General features: G+C 39.7%; 1 protein-coding gene across 1 annotated transcript in view; it reads right to left on the bottom strand.

Moving 5' to 3' along the window:
* The window catches only part of LOC132400744 (CUB and sushi domain-containing protein 1-like), a 2,029,389-nt gene that overhangs the window by 498,878 nt on the left and 1,513,477 nt on the right, over window positions 1-17,034 (bottom strand). Inside the window, exons 13-16 of the mRNA XM_059982042.1 lie at window positions 10,851-11,033; window positions 6,990-7,316; window positions 6,218-6,412; window positions 4,983-5,121 (exon numbers count right to left, since the gene is read on the bottom strand). Of these exons, the coding sequence (XP_059838025.1) occupies window positions 4,983-5,121; window positions 6,218-6,412; window positions 6,990-7,316; window positions 10,851-11,033 (844 nt within the window). The remainder of the gene's footprint in view (window positions 1-4,982; window positions 5,122-6,217; window positions 6,413-6,989; window positions 7,317-10,850; window positions 11,034-17,034) is intronic.

Here is a 17,034-nt window from a genome sequence, read left to right as displayed (position 1 = left end):
TGCAACAAAGTAACGTCAGACCAAACTTTGAACTTTTAAACAATACCATCACAATGCAAAAAATCATGTCGCAAGATTTATCATGTTGCTGCATTAATAACCTTGCTGCTGCTTAATAATCTTGTTTTAATATACCTTCCCAAACAAACTCAAAAGAAAATAAATTGACAGGCATGCCTGGGTGATAATTTTCAAGCAGGCTCAATGAACCAGCTCAGTACAATGCTCAGAAGAGGCTCTTGGTTGTCTCAAGAGACATTCCTCAGCTCAAAGGAGAGATGGAACAAAGTTAATCTTTCAGTGAACTTGTATTGAATATCATAAGTAAATTGATATCTCCCAAAGTTATAATTGCATATCACAGTTATCCCAGGATAGGAATCTGAATATGCAGTTAAATTTTGAGAAGTAACTGTGAACAGTTTTGAAAACCAAATCACTTTCCTAAGTGATGTAGCAGACTACAGACTCTGATGCTAGTTTACTGTGTGTACCTTAGCCTTGTTTTTAACGTTAAGAATATTTCATTCCTCATTCCAGTGATATTTTTTCACCTTATGTCCCAGCTCGGGAGGAGACAAGTCAAAATCCATGGGCATTGTGGCTTGGATACAGCTCAGTCCATCACAGGTAAAGCCCTCCCCACCACTGAGCACACCTATGAGAAGTGCTGTCACAGGGAAGCAGCATCCATTATCAGCTACCCTGACCAACCAGGCCATGCGCTCTTCTCACTGCTGCCATCAGTAAGGTGGTACAGGAGATTCAGGTCCTACACACCAGGTTTAGGTACAGGAAAAGTTATTACCCCTCAACCATCAAGCTCCTGAACAAAAGTGGAACCACCTGTATGAACTGGCCTTCTTGCAGAATGAAATAAGGTTTCAAAGGTGCAGGGTGGTTGTGGCGAGGCATGTATGAGCTGAATCGTGGCGGTAAAGCCCAGGCCCAAATATGAGGAACAAACCAATGTTTGGCCATTGCTGGAATGGGCTTGGAACAGATTCAAAGCAGCAGGTCCAAGGCGAGGCAGAGTCAAGGCAGCGGGGAGCTGAGAGCAAGGAACAAACCAACGTTTGACCGATTTAAGTGCCAGTCTGTATTGAAAAGGTCAGGTACAGGTTAAATCAAGGTGACGGGTTCTGGGTCCAAGAGCAAGGAGTGAACTGAAGCTTGGCTGATTTAAGAGTTGGGCCAGACAAAAGGTCAAGATGTTGAGGCTGGAGGCAAGGGATGGGCTGCTGTTCAGCTCACTGCTCAGCAACGTTTACTGGTCTCTGTGCTGAACTGAGGCCTGGAGCAGCTGCAGGAATAAATTGCTTCATGGCTGTGGACTCATTTTTATGAACTTTAGTTCTGATTGTTATCTGGTTACTTTCTATTCTTTGTACAGTTTGTTCTTTTTTTGAGCACATGCAGTGTTTGATGTTCTTTTTAATGGGTTCTATTGTGTTTCTTTGCTTTGTGGGTGCCTGTAAGGAGACGAATCTCAAGGTTGTATATGGCATTAATATTTTAATAATAAATGTACTCACCTCAAAACGGAACCGATTCCATAATCTACAGACTCACTTTCAAGGACTCTACAAGTCGTTTCAATATTTATTACTTAGTTATTTATTATTATTACTTTGTTTTTTTCTTTTTCTATTTGCACAATTTGTTCTCTTTTGCACATCAGTTGCTTGTCTGTATGTGTGCATTGTTTTCATTGACGCTATTGTGCAAATGCCCACGAGGAAATGAATCTCAAGGCTGTACATGGTGATATATGTGTACTTCGATAATAACTTCACTTCAAACTTTGTGGTGCAGAGAAAAAAATCGTAGATATTACTATTTTCAATCTCGTTCCTAAATCCTTAAGCTCCTTTATCAAAACCTCAATTACTCTAACAAGGACCGTGTTTTTGTCTGCTGAATTTTCCTCGGCTTAATCTCTGTAATCCTCTTTGCACTTTATAACAGCAACAACACACAATAAGCAATTACAACAGAAAATCTCTTCTGCCAGGATATGGCCACTGTCAGGTTGTTGGAGGAACACCTTATATTCTGTCTGTGTAACCTCCAAGCTGATAACATAAACATCAATATCTCCAACTTCTGGTAATATTTCCCCACCCTCTTTCCTCTTCTTCAAATCCTCCACTCAGTTCCCCACCCCCCTTACCTCTTTCCCTCACCTGCCTATCACCTGTCCTGGTGCTTGTCCTACTTCCGTTTCTTTCATGGTCCATTCTCCCCTCCTATCAGATTAATTATCCTCCACCCCTTTACCTTTTCTACCTATCAACTCCTGGCTTCTTATTTCATCACACCCTCCCCAACCCACTTGGCTTCACCTATCACATTCTTGCTTTTCCTTCTTCCCCTCTCCCCACCTTCTTATTCTAGCTTCTTCCTCCTTCTTTCCCAGTACTGATGAAGCGTCTTGATCCAATACATTGACTGTTTATTCCTTTCCTTAGATGCTGTATGTCCTGCTGAGTTCCTCCAGCATTTTGTGTGTGTTACAAAAGAAAGTTTGCTTTTGTAGATGGGAACATAAGAAATAGGAACAGGAATGCTAAATCATTCAACAGCCAATTTGTTGTGAACTTAGCTCCACCTACCTGCCTTATCCCAATAAGCCTTAATTCCTCTCTATGCAAAATCTGTGTCTTAACTATATTTAATAAGGTAGCCTCTACTGCTTTCCATGAGAGAATTCCACGGATTCACTACTTCCTGGTAAAAACTGTTCCTCCTCATCACTGTCCTAAATCTGCTCTCCCAAATCTTGAGGTTATGTCCTCAAATGCTAGTCTGACTTACCAGTTGAAACAACTTATAAGCACAAGAGATTCTGCAGATGCTGGAAATCCAGAGCAACACACACAAAATGCTGGAAGAATTCAGCAGGTCAGGCAACATTTAGGGAAATTAATGAACAGTGGATATTTTGGGCTGAGACCCTTCATTGTGACTCTTCACAGGAACAACTTTTCTGTGTCTATCTTGTAAGCTTTCATAACTTGTTGCAATTCTACAAGACAAGTTCTGAATCACTGGGATCTCTTTTGGGGAAGGTTTGACATGTGTCTTGACCCAAGGGAGAGCAAAATCCTTGCAGGAAGGTTTGCGAGAGCTGTTGTTGAGGGTTTAAACTAAGTTGGCAGGTTGATGTGAACTGAAATGATAGTCCTGAGGATGGGGCAGTTGCTATACAAGTTAATGCAGTGTGTAGTGAGACTGTGAGGATGGTCAGGTAGACAGTAAGGCAAAATTGCAGTCACTGGGATGAAGTGAAGTGTAACACATGGGCAATATTGAAAAGTGTGATGAATACAGGACTGAAGGTATTATATTTAAATGCATATAGTCTACAGAATAAGGTAGATGGCCTTGTAGTGCAATTAAAGATTGGCAGCTATGATCAGATGTGGCTGAAAGACAATTACATTTGGGAGCTTGACATCCAAGGATAAGCATCGTATTGAAAGGACAGGCAAGTAGGTAGACAGGGTATGGTGGCTCTGTTGGTTAAAAAAAATGAAATCAATTCCTTTGAAAGATGTGACATAGGCTCAGAGGGTGTAGAATCTTTGTGGTAGAGTTAAAAGGGTGAAAGGACCCAAATGAGAGTTAGAAACAGTTGCACAAATAGTGGCCAGGGCATAGGATATAAAGTTCAATGTGAATAAGAAAAGGAATGTATAAAAACAATGTTACGATAGCCTTGGAGGATTTCAATATCCAGATAGGCTGGGAAAATGGGGTTGGTCCTGGATCCCAATAGAGGGCATTTGTAGGATATCTACAAGATGGCTTTTCAGAGCAGCTTGTGGCTGAGCCCTTGGGGAAAGCTAATTCTGGATTGGGTGTTGTGTAATGAACCAGATTTGATTAGGGAGCTTAAAGTAGAGGGAGGCAGTGAACATAATTTGATAGAATGCACCCTGCAGTTTGAGAGGGAGAAAGTAAAGTCAGATGTATCAATATTACAGTGCAGTAAAGGGAATAGACTGCCTTGATAAAGTATACAGCCTCCACAACTATTTCCACAATTTACTGACAAGAGAAACTCTGCAGATGCCGGAAATCCAAGCAGCACACACATAATGCTGGAGGAGCTCTGCAGGCCAGGCAGCATCTATGGAAAAGGGTACAGTCAATATTTCAGGCTGAACCTGGCCAATAGCCCTCCATACCCCTTTTGGAGTCCTTGACCTCAGGAGAATGGACTTCCAGACTCCCAGAAAGAAACTGAAATTTTAGAACATGAAATAATAAAAGAGCAAATAGTAAGTTTTAAAAAAAGCTAATATGTGAAACATTCCTATAACATTCTGCCTGGTTCGGAAATTGTACCATCTCTGATCGCAAGACCCTGCAGCAGATAGTGAGATCAGCTGAGAAGATCATCGGGGTCTCTCTTCCCGTCGTCACGGACATCCGCAAAGCAAACAGCGTTATGAAGGACCCCACGCACCCCTCATACAAACTCTTCTCCCTCCTGCTATCTGGGAAAAGGCACCGAAGCATTCAGGCTCCTACGACCAGTTTCTTCCCCCAAGCTATCAGACTCCTCAATACCCAGAGCACGGACTGACACTTTACTGCCCTATTGTCCTGTTTATTATTTATTGTATTGCCTGCACTGTTTTGTGCACTTTATGCAGTCCTGGGTAGATCTGTAGTCTAGTGTAGTTGTTTTTTTTTTTGTTTTAGATGTAGTTCAGTCTAGTTTTTGTACTGTGTCATGTAACACCATGGTCCTGAAAAACATTGTCTCATTTTTACTATGTACTGTACCAGCAGTTATGGTCGAAATAACAACAAAAGGTACTTGACTTGACTTTAAGCATGAATCAATAGAGAGTAAAGTCATAGTCCACAAACTGATACCATACTCTACTGTTCTAAATTTTGGAACATGCAATAATAAAAGAGCTGATAGTAACTTCTATTTTTGCTAGTAAGAAATGAAAATGAATAACCTGTCAAATGTTATTTTGATGGAATGTCGTTGCTCTGCTTCAATCACCCATTCACAGTTCAGAGAGTCCTTGTAATATCCAGGCCATCCTGGTGATAGTATTATACCAGTGGGTGCTGTCAAGTGGCCACCACAAGGTGCTACAAAAGATTTTTTAAAAATACAGTATTATATATAAATACATGTAATGTCATTCACCATCACTGAGCCATACAGCATGGAAACAGGCCATTTGGCCCAAGTAGCACATACTGACTATGATGAACCAGTCAATGAATTAATTCATTTAACCAAATAATTATCAATTCCATTCGGCCCAACATGTCCACTCTGCCATTCTGTCATGGCTGATATATTATCCCTCTCAACCCACATCCTCCTGCCTTCTCCTCTTAACCTTTCTCACCCTTTCACTTTGGAATGTGAGTGGAAACCCATGCAGTCACAAGAGAGACATGTCTCCACACAGACAGCACCCAAGAATAAAATGGAGCATTGCAGCAGCTGTATCAAGAGCTACATCATTGTGGACACCTGCCCAAAAATAACATACTTCCCCAAAATCTGAGCTGAAATGTTAATAGTTAGGAATCAAAAACACAAAAGATTCCGCAGATACCGGAAATCCAAATAACTTCATCAGATGCTGATGAAGCAACTTGATCTAGAACATCGTCTACTTATGTATTTCCATACAGTGCCTGCCCTGCTGAATTCCTCCAGTATTTTGTGTACGTTGCTGTTAATAGTTGGGCTTGGATTATTCTTTGTTGAAAGGTTTCCCCTACTTTAGCTGAATTGTTCAATGAAATACACAATTGACACCCTGCAAGTTGACAGAATAGTCAACACTCCTCATCCTTGAAGGTGCCTGACTGAAGAAATTTATGATTCAAATGTTCAAATCAAGTGGTCAAAATAAGGGCTGTGAAATGTAGAACATCGAACCGCACAGCACATTACAGGTCCTTTGGCCCACAATGTTGGGTCGTCCTTTTAACCTTCTTCAAGATCAATCCAATCCCTTTCCCCCTACATAGCCCTACACTTTTCTTTCATCCATGTGCCTTTCTAAGTATTTCTGAAATGTTCCTCATGTATCTGCCTCTACCGCAACCCTGCAGTGAACTTCCATACACTTCAGCTTGTAAGTAGAATAAATTAAATATCCTTTTCCCATGAAAATCCCCATTTTACTTCTCCGCCCTACGTCCCCAACCACTGCCCGCAGACTACCTTCACACCGTGGCACAGCAGAGTTCCAAATGACATTCCCTTCCTGCATTATACAGGTTATCGTCTCTGATCCTTGCGTTTTGATAAAGCCTTCATCGCAGTGGAAAGACACAGAGCTTCCCAGCAGGAAGATATCACCAAAGCGTCTTCCATTGATCGGAATACCAGGATCATGGCATTCATTTTGGCCAAAAGCTGGTTAAGAAGAACACAAAGAATATCAGTACTCTTATCATCTAAATCCACAACCGACTCATGGTAAAGACACAGGCAAAACATAACAAATAACCATACAAAACTTCAACAGGATTGATTTAATATTTAATATGATTAAACTAAATATCAGAATGTATCTAAGGATCATTTAATGCTAATATTTTATGATTTATTTTCTTCCAAAGAGGGCAGACATAATTCAAAGTGCAACAGGTGGATTAAATTTTTAATTGTTTTTGAATTGCAGAAAGAAGTCTAGGTGGCATAAAATATTATCCACTTTCATCAATGTATGGAGAATAATGCTTGAGGAGGAGAAGTTGTAACTAGAATCCAATGTAACTCTGGAGGTCTGATACAACAAGCTGTACTTTGAACAGTACAGCACATTACAGGCTCTTCAGCCCACAATATTGTGCCAACATTTTCACCTACTCCATGATCAATCCCTCCTTCGAGCACATTTCTATCACAACATTCCTGTCAGCACATGTAGATTGAGATGGCAAAACAGTCAACACTTCCCTGCTATGAAACAGAAATCTCTTAGATTTACTTGTGTAGGTGATGTTGAAGCCTCGCCCGGTGGTTGAATGGTCAGACTGGAACTCCAGGCGGGTGATGTGGCCATTGCTGGCTAGCTGGGAGGGGACGTCATTGCCAGAGAAGGTCCCGAGAACCGCGGAGTCTGCAGTTCCATCATCCTTTATGGTAAGGTAATCGAACTGAGGCTCAACGTCGAAGTCATTGAAGATCAGGTGGATCCGGCTGGCTGGTTCCGCAATGATGAGCCACACACAGTTCATGTTGTTGCCATACTCTTCTGGGTAGTTTGGAGACAGCACGACTCCCGATGGTGTTGTGAAGTTGAAGAAACAGGAGACTGTCCGAAAGTAATACAGAACATATCAGATTCTCATAGTACCAGTCACTGACCTGTTTAATGTAAACAGCTACTTCTTACATGTATCAATAACTTTATATTAAATGAATGCATAATAGGAAGAAGAACTAGACGATTCAGCCCAGTGAATCTGCTCTGCTAATCTACAGAGGCTTATTTTTTTTGTAGAACATTGAGCATAGTGTATGGAACACAGCACATTACAATATTGTGCCGACCTACATAAACCTACTCCACAGTCAATCTGATCCTTCTCTCTTGTCCCACTTGCCTTTGCCATTCTATCCTTAACTCCTTCTACAATCAATCTCTGCCGTAAGTACATCCAGTGTCTTGGCCTCCACTATCCTCTATGGCAATGGATTCACCGTGTTCTTTCTTTTTCAATCTTTTTATTAATTTTTATAAAAAAACATAACATAGTATTATATTAAATAGGTTATGACTACAGTAGACTTAGAATTAAATTAGTAACAAGATAACGATATCTTATTAAACTATCAGCAAAAAAAGATCGTACAATAATCAATCTAATCTATATTGATTATACATGAAAAAGATTAAAAATAATCATCAAAAGAAAAAAAAAAGTATAAAATACAAGAAAAAATGTGTATTTAAAGAAATTTAAAAAAATAAACCTAAACTAACATGGGCAATAATAATAGTTTATATGTATATGATAGTGTCAAAAACTCCGGAACTCCATACCAGAACAAGAATAAAAAGAGTAAAAAGAGTAAAGGTCTGGAAGAAGCCAAATTAATTCATATGGAAGTGTCGAATGAACGGTCCCCAAGTTTCTTCAAATTTAATTGATGAATCAAAAACAGCACTTCTAATTTTTTCTAAACTTAAACAAGAAATAGTTTGAGAGAACCACTGAAATATGGTAGGAGGATTTACTTCTTTCCAATTTTGTAATATAGATCTCCTGGCCATTAATGTTACAAAGGCAATCATTCGTCTAATTGAAGGGGAGAGTCGACTATCATCTTCATTCGGTATACCAAAAATTGCAGTGATAAAATGAGGTTGTAAATCAATATTCCAAATTGAGGAAATGGTAGCAAGTATGTCCTTCCAATAATTATGTAAGGTAGGACATGACCAAAACATGTGGGTCAATGAAGCCACATCTAAATGACATCTGTCACATTGAGGATTAACATGAGAATAAAACTGAGCAAGCTTATCTTTAGACATATGAGCTCTATGTACAACCTTAAATCGTATTAAAGCATGTTTAGCACATATAGAAGAAGAATTAACCATTTGTAAATTTTTTTCCCATTTTTCCGTTGAAATATTGTATTGAAGTTCTTTTTCCCACTCCTGTTTAATTCTACCCGATACCTCTGGTTGTATCTTCATAATCATATTATAAATAAGAGCCACTAATCCCTTCTGACAGGGATTTAAAGTAAAAATCATGTCTGAAAAATCTATCAAAGTTGAATTAGGAAAGGATGGTAAAACTTTATACAAAAAAATTCTAATTTGTAAATATCTAAAAAAAATTAGATTTAGGTAACTTAAATTTGTTAGAAAGTTGATCAAAAGACATCAAACTACCTTCAGAGAAAAGATCACGAAAACATATTATACCTTTCCTTTTCCATATGCTAAAAGCTTGATCTGTTAAAGAAGGTTTAAAGAAAAAATTAAGTAAGATAGGGCTATCAAGAATGAAGTTTTTCAGAGTAAAAAACTTATGAAATTGAAACCAAATTCGTAATGTATGTTTGACAATAGGGTTGGATATCTGTTTATTAAGTTTAACTAAATCAACAGGGAGAGAGGAACCAAGAACAGAAAATAAAGAATATCCTTGTGCATCATTACATTCTAAATTTACCCACTGTGGGCACAATGGTAAATCTAAATCTAGTTTCCAATATATTAAATTTTGAATATTATTCGCCCAATAGTAAAATCTAAAATTAGGTAAAGGATTCACCATGTTCTGGCTAAAGAAATTCCTCATCTCTATTCTAAAGAGATGACCATCCATCCTGAAGCTGTGCATGTGGATCTTAGATGATTTCACTAATGGAAACACCAAAAATAGCAGGAGGAATTAAAGGAGGAGTTTTAAGTCCTTTTAAGAGGCTTCACTGTCCTTCATTAGTTCACATAGAATGATTTTTAAAATTAATAAGTGGAAATGTATATAAAACCACATTAGTTTATTGCAGCCCAATTACACTGCTGCAGACTTTCAATTCTATATAAATGAATGTCATAGAATCATGGAGCAGTACTGTACATCTTTGGAACAAGCTCTTCAGACCATCTAAACCATACTCAACTATTATTCTGCCTAGTCTCATCGACCCGCACCAGAAAACATGCCTTTCAGTCTTATACTGTTTGAATCTGGGAGAAAGATACTGGCTGTCTACTCTTTCTATGCTTCTCATAGTTATATATACATCTTTCAGATCTCCTGCCTCCACCACTCCAGAAAAAGCAACCCAAGTTTGTCCAACTTTCCTTATAACATGTACTCTCTAATGCAGGCAGCATTCTGGTAATCCTCCTCTGCACCCTGTCCAAAGCCTCCACCTCTTTCCTGTAACAGGATGACCACAAGTGAATGCAATGCTCCAGATGCAGCCTGACCAAAATTTTATAAAGCTAGAACATGCTTATTTCTGAGTTGCTTGAAATAAATAATTTAAAGCCTCCATCTATGGACCTCCCTGTCCCTCCCCGCCAGCAACCAGTTACGACCAGTTCCAATCTATCTGATAAAATCTAAAGTGTGAGATGAAATGTTCTGAGAGGAATCAGTTACAAAGGGCCAAAGAAGCAGTGAAACAAGAGTACAAGGAGGTAACAAAATGGAAAGTGCTTCAAATGGATAGGGTGGTGAAGAAGATGAATGGTGTGTTGGCCTTAATTAGCTGGGGGTTGAGTTCAAATGCCATGGGGTTTCATTGCAGCTCTATAAAACATTGGTTAGTCCACATATAGGATTTTGTGTTCAGTGTTGGTCGCCTTATTATAGGAAGGATACAGGTGCTTTAAAGAAAGCACAAAGGGGATCTACCAGGATGTTGCCTGGATTAGGGAATACGTCTTACAGGTTCAGCAAGCTAGGGTGTTTCTCTTTGAAGCAAAGGAGAATGAGAGATGAATTGATAGAGGTGTACAAGATAAAAATGGCATAAATCAAGCGGATAGCTAGAGACTTTTCACTAGGGCTGAAATGGCTAATACCAGGAGGCATAATTTTAAGGTGATTGGAGTAAAGTATAGGGGGAATGTCAGAGGCAGATTTTTTACACAGAGTGTGGTGCACTGTTGGGGGTGGTGGCAGAAGCAGATACATTATGGACAATTAAGAGACACAGAGATAGGCACATCGATGATAGACAAACGGAGGGCTATATGTGGAGAAGTTTTAAAGTCTTAGAGTACATTAAAAGGTCAGCAGAACATTGTAGGCCAAAGGGACTGTACTGTGCTGTAATGTCCTATGGTCCATGTTTAAATTAAAGTTCTTACACACACAGCTGGGTTTGTTGCCAGACCACTGATTGTTCTGTTGGCAAGTAATTGTCCGCTCTCCCACCAGCTCAAAGGCTGACTGACATTCGAACATCAATGTGTCTCCATGCAGAAAGCTGTTCCCACTTCTTTTCCCATAAGCTGGAACTCCAGGATCACCACAGCTTCCCTTTTCAATTTCTGGACAAAGAGAGAAAGAAAGCATTGTGATTCATATTAATTCATGGAATGAAACAACTCTAGCTCTGTCCAGTATGAAGAAGTTAACAGAGAAAGTTCCTAAAGGGCAATTATCATCAGAAAACCAACATGTAAAACACTATGAATATTAAAAATCTGAAATAAAACTGGAACTGCTCACTGGAAGTACTCAGCTGGACAGGAAGCATCTGTGGAGAGAGGAACAGGGTTAATAAATTTAAGATTAACATGAGCTTTATTTGTCACATGTATATCAAAACATACAGTGAAATGCATTGTCTGCAGCAACGATCAACACAGTCTGGGGATACTCTGGGAGCAGCCCTCAAGTGTTGGCTTGCTTACAGTGCAGACAGAACATGCCCTAACATGCCCTCACTCACCCTAACTTGTATGTCTCAGGAGAAACAGGAGCCTGAAGACCCGCGCTAAATAATAAATACAAATAAATCAGAAACAGCTTCTTTCTTCCCACCATCTGATTTCAGAATGATCCATGAAGCCTTGCTACTCCTTGTTTTTTGGCACTGTTTATTTTTGGAATTCATAGTACACTACCTGCTCTGTCTACGTTTCTTGCTGATACAGTAAAGCAGCCAGTATAATCTAGGACCCCACCCATCACACAGATTCTCTCTTCTGCCCCCTCTTATCGGGCAGAAGATACAAAATCTTGAAAGGATGTACTACCAGACTCAAGGACAGCTTCTTTCACACTGTTATAAGACCATTGAATGGTGCCCTGGTACAATAAAATGGACTTCTGACTTCACAATCCACCTTGTTATGAACTTGCAACTTCTCGTCCAAATTCAAGGTTATTTTCTTTCAACCATACACATGTATACAAGCTAAACAAAACATCATTCTTCTGCGGCCAAGGTGTAAAACACAGTACACATAGTCACGCACAGAAAATATTGTCTGCCTTTCTCTATAATTGTAACAGTTTATTCTACATTCGGTTATTTCTTTTCCCTTGTACCAGCTTGATGCATTGAAGTGGTAAAATGATCTATATGGATGGCATGTAAACAAAGCTTTTCACTGTAAGTTGGTATATGTGACAATAATAAATGAATTAATAGATCAACTTGCATCGTCTGGCATATGGGGAGAAATCAGCGTACCCGAACATAGTCAAGGGACTGATGACTGACGGACATGGCTGGTTTTAAGAAACAGTTATCGAAAGTTGGAGAGCCTGAAATTCAGCATAAACACTCTAATCTGATGAGGCAAGATGTAGGGATGCTTGCTTTAAGGAGACATATGCTAGATTCATATTTTCTTTCAAAGGACTGAAAGAGACCTTCAGGCAGAGGTTTCCCTGTAGTTACTGGCCAGAACTGACAAACCCAATGTAAAAGGAAATGCAAAGATTGATGTATCAGTTCATCCTATCATTTCCCTGTAGGTCAAGGCATTTTAATGTATTGTCAAAGCCCTGCATTTTGACCTGCTGGCAAGTTAAGAACTGCTGATACTGACTAACTGACTGATTGAAGTGGAACATGTGTTGCTGGTGCAAGTCTGTGGAAGAAAAATCCTCAATGTCAATCCGTTACAGAAATTCAAAAGGAATTAAATGTAAATTCAGTTTTGCCCTTAGCAAAATAATTGATATTACTTAATTTTTTATAGCTAGATTTAATATAATGATGACTTTGGGAGAAATGTAAATATCTGCTTATTGTTTTGAAAACCCAGTGTTGGGGCAACATTTTTGGGAGTTTCTGAGAGCAGCATAATTTACATAATGCTTTCACAGTGCCAGTGTTGGCATGTGGCCAAGTGGTTAAGGCGTTCGCTTAGTGATCTAAAGGTCTCTCGTTCGAGCCTTGGCAGAGCCTTGAGCAAGACACTTAACCACACTTTGCTCTGCGATGACACCAAGCTGTATGGGTCGTAATACCCTTCCCTTGGACAACATTGGCAGTGTGGAGAGGGGGAATCTTGCAGCTTGGGCAACTGCCAGTCTTCCAAAAAAAAAACCTTGCTCAAATCCATGGTCTATTGAGACTAATAGAGGCCTACATCTCCGTGCCAGCAACCCAGGTTCATTTACCAATACTGACTCTAAATAAATGAATAAATAATAAAAAAAATCAGAACAACACAAGCAGCAACACAACAATAAAACAAGAAAATATCTGCAAAAAGTAAGTCCCTTTCCCACCCTTCCACCCACCCCCTCTCAAACAGGCCACACCTCCAGTCCTCGGCTTTGGTCTGGACTCAAACATCGTGCCTTCAAACTCCACTCTCTGACCTGGACACTCAAAAAATATTTAGGGATGCCACAGTAGTGCAGCAATTAGTGCAAAACTATTACAGCTTAGGGCACCAGAGTTCAGAGTTCAATTCCTGTGTCCTCTGTAAGAAAGTCGGCACATTATTCCTGTAATGGGCGTGGGTTTGTTTTGGATCCTTCTGTTTCCTCCCACTGTCCAAAGACATATCAATTAGAAGGATAATATGTCATTATACCGTAAATTGTCCTGTGATTAGGCTAATGTTAAATAGGTAGGTTTCTGGCCAGTGCTGCTTATTGGGCCACAAAAGGCCCAATAATACTGTATCTTTAAATAACTTTTTTTTAATAAGAATTGTTTTTATATTTTAATATTGACAACATAGATGTTTCCATTTATTTCACTGAAATGATTTGAAGGAATCATTTGCTACACTTTCAATGAATTATATTGAGTATCAATGTATTTGCTGTTGTTTAATCATTTTTGCTTAAGGTCTGGTTTCTTGCTCTGTGTTCTAATTAGACAGTTGCATTACTGTCCATTGCCTTCTGTCCTCTTCTATCAGGTCCCCCCTTCTCCAGCTCAGTATCTCTTTCCCAGCTCTTTACTTCATCACTCTCCCCCTTCCGGTTTCACCTATCACCTTGTGTTTCTTCTTCCCCACCCCTCACCTTCTTACTCTGAGTCCTCATCTTTTTTCCCTCCAGTGCTGCCGAAGAGTTTCGGCCCGAAATGTCAACGGTGCTCTTTTCCATAGATACTGCCTGACCTGCTGAGTTTCTCCAACATTTTGTGTCTGTTGCTTGCGTCATTGTCTGGCATGAGGCAGCCACTGCGCGGAATCAGGAAAAGCTGCAGAGGGTTGTAAACTCACCCACTCCATCACAGGTACTACGCTGCCCAGCATGAGGGTATCTTCAAAATGCAATGCCATCATTTGGGCCCTCGTCAATTCGCACATGCCCTTTTCTCCTTGTTATCATCAAGGAGGAGGTACAGGAACCTGAAGACACACACTCAATGATTCAGGAACTGCTTCTTTACCTCTGCCATCAGATTCCTGAATAGATAATCAACCCATATGCTTTCTTTTTGCACTACTTATTTAATTTAATTTTTTAAAATGTATTTTCTTATTATAACTTACAGTTCTTCCTTATTATTGCAATGTACTGCTGCTGCAAAACAAGAACTTCCTGACATACGTCAGTGAAATTACTCTGACTCTGATCCAATTGCACCGATCTTGAGTCTGACTTGTGGTCATTCACCGTTTGAGAGCAGTGAAAGAGGCGAGTTAAAGGTCAGATTTATTTATCACATGTACAGTGTGTTGAAACATCGAATCATGCATCAGAGGATGTGCATGAGGGCAGCCTGCCAGTGTCATCACTCTTCGCATAGCATGGCCACAGATTAATAACCCTAACCTGGATGTTCTTAGAATGTAGGAGGAAATTAGAGCACATGGAGGAAACACACGTGGTCATTGGGAGAATGTGCAGACTCCTTATACTTCCAGCTCATTACACTGTTGGCATTTAGGGCAGTAGTGAAGATCGTCCATCTCTGACAGTGATCCGGGTTTCCTTCATCGTGTCGGTAGCTTCCTCTCAGTTTTCACTACTGTCAGTCATGCAAGTCCCAGACTGATACTCAGGAATACTGTTACACTCAGATGCAGAAGAATTGCTGTTTCCACGACAATTCGGTTTTACCAGTCGGAGTTGCTGGCCCTAAGCTGAACCCCTGAACCTGGTGGATGGGTAGAACCACTTTTAGTTTGGCTTGTTGATCTGTTTGGCATGAGTGACCATACCAACAGCCAAAGCATAAAGCCCTGACTCCAGCTAGCAAACCCAATGACAAGATTGTGGTCTTCTTGGAGGAAGCTCCTTACACAGCAGCTGAATTGAAGCTGGCTCACTGTTACTGTAAGAGCTTACGCCAGCTGCTACACTACCATGTCACCCCAATGAACCTCTGTAGCAGTCTGCCAGTAGTCAGTGTGCTGTTGAACTTGAAACCATGTCTCTTCCACAGTGCCCAGTAATTTAATCCCATGAACCACCAAAACTAAGTGTGGGGCAAATAACTTGAAAAATTTCACCTTCTTTAAAAAGGGCTATAGAGTGGGAAAATTGTTCCTGAAAACCAATCATTCATTTTACAATACAACTAATGGGGAGATTAATGAATAAAAAGCTTCAAGTGTCAGAATACATAGGCAATTTTTTATTTAGAGATACAGCCCCTTAAGCCCACACCCCTCAATTAAATCCAAGTGGCCAATTAACAAACTGACCTGATCAACACACACAAAGTGCTGGAGGAACTCCGCAGGTCAGCAGCATCTATGAAAATGAATAGACCTACTAACCTGTATGTCTTGGGATGGGGTTGCAAAATGGAGCACCCAGAATAAATCAAGCAGTTGTGGCAAGAATGCACAAACTTCTTACAGACTGCCGCAGGAATTGAACCCAGGTAGCTGGTACTGTACTAATATTACACAAACGGCTATGCTACCGTGCTGCCGAAAATGTAAAGGTTGAATAAAAATTATTCCTAAAATACTAACAAGAAGATAAATATATTCAGAATATAAACCAGTAGCAATTTTATTAGGAACACCTGTACACCATTAATGCAAGTATCTAATCAGTTAATCATGTGGCAGAAACTCAATGCATAAAAGTATGCAGACATGGACATGAGTTCAGTTGTTATTCAGACCAAACATCAGAATTGGAAAGAAATGTGATCTAAGTGATTTTGACCATGGAATGATTGTTGGTTCCAGGTGATGTGATTCGAGTATCTTAGAAACTGCTGATCTCCTGGGATTTTCACAACAATTTCTAGAGTTTACAGAGTACGGCGTAAAAAAAAATATCATCTGGTGAACAGGCATTACAACAGTGGTGTGCAGAAGAGCATCTCTGAATACGTAACACATCGAACCTTGAAGCTGATGGGCTACAGCTGTAGAAGACTACACAGATACACTCAGTGGCCACTTTATTAGATCCAGGAGGCAGCTTGTAAAGTGGCCACTGGGTGTATATCCATAGAAGATACAAATTTTGAACTTACTGTAACACATAAAGTAATATTGGTTAGGGCATTATTTATAGCAAACGTGCCTCTTTATTACAGTTGTAACATTGCACATTTAAGGGAGAAAATCTAGATTAAAAAGATACTAGCAGAAATACTCAGATAAATTCTGCCTTGAAAATGCTTATTTTAACAATAAAACAATTCTGCTGGGTGCTATTATCCAGAAATTGCACTTCTGCACAGACTGACATATAAATTTAAATCGGACATGAAGGAGAGAATGACCTCACGTTCAAACATATCCCATAACTTTTATGATGCTTACCAGTATAGATTGTCCATAAATCGCTTCTTTATTTTGTGAGTAATATACTTTACAGTGTGTAATTTCCTTTTGGTTTACTGGCCAGCAAGGGGTTCCAAAAATGCTGCTCATTTTCCCTGTTAATGCATCACCAGTGTTTAATTGCTTCCCTTAAGTGTAAACATCAGACCCAAGAAATACCACTTTCAATTTGGATTCAATTTAAAGAAAATTGCAAAATTGGGCACACCTTTCCTCTGCTTTATTTGCTCATTTGATGGTTGTATCACAGCCTGCTTTTGGTGTCTCCGATGTACATGAGAGAACATTCTGAATGGTTGCACAGGACTCCAAC

The sequence above is a fragment of the Hypanus sabinus genome, chromosome 10, assembly GCF_030144855.1.
Source record: "Hypanus sabinus isolate sHypSab1 chromosome 10, sHypSab1.hap1, whole genome shotgun sequence".
In the NCBI taxonomy this organism is placed as follows: Eukaryota; Metazoa; Chordata; class Chondrichthyes; order Myliobatiformes; family Dasyatidae; genus Hypanus; species Hypanus sabinus.
This window is presented reverse-complemented; position numbering and strand designations above follow the sequence as displayed.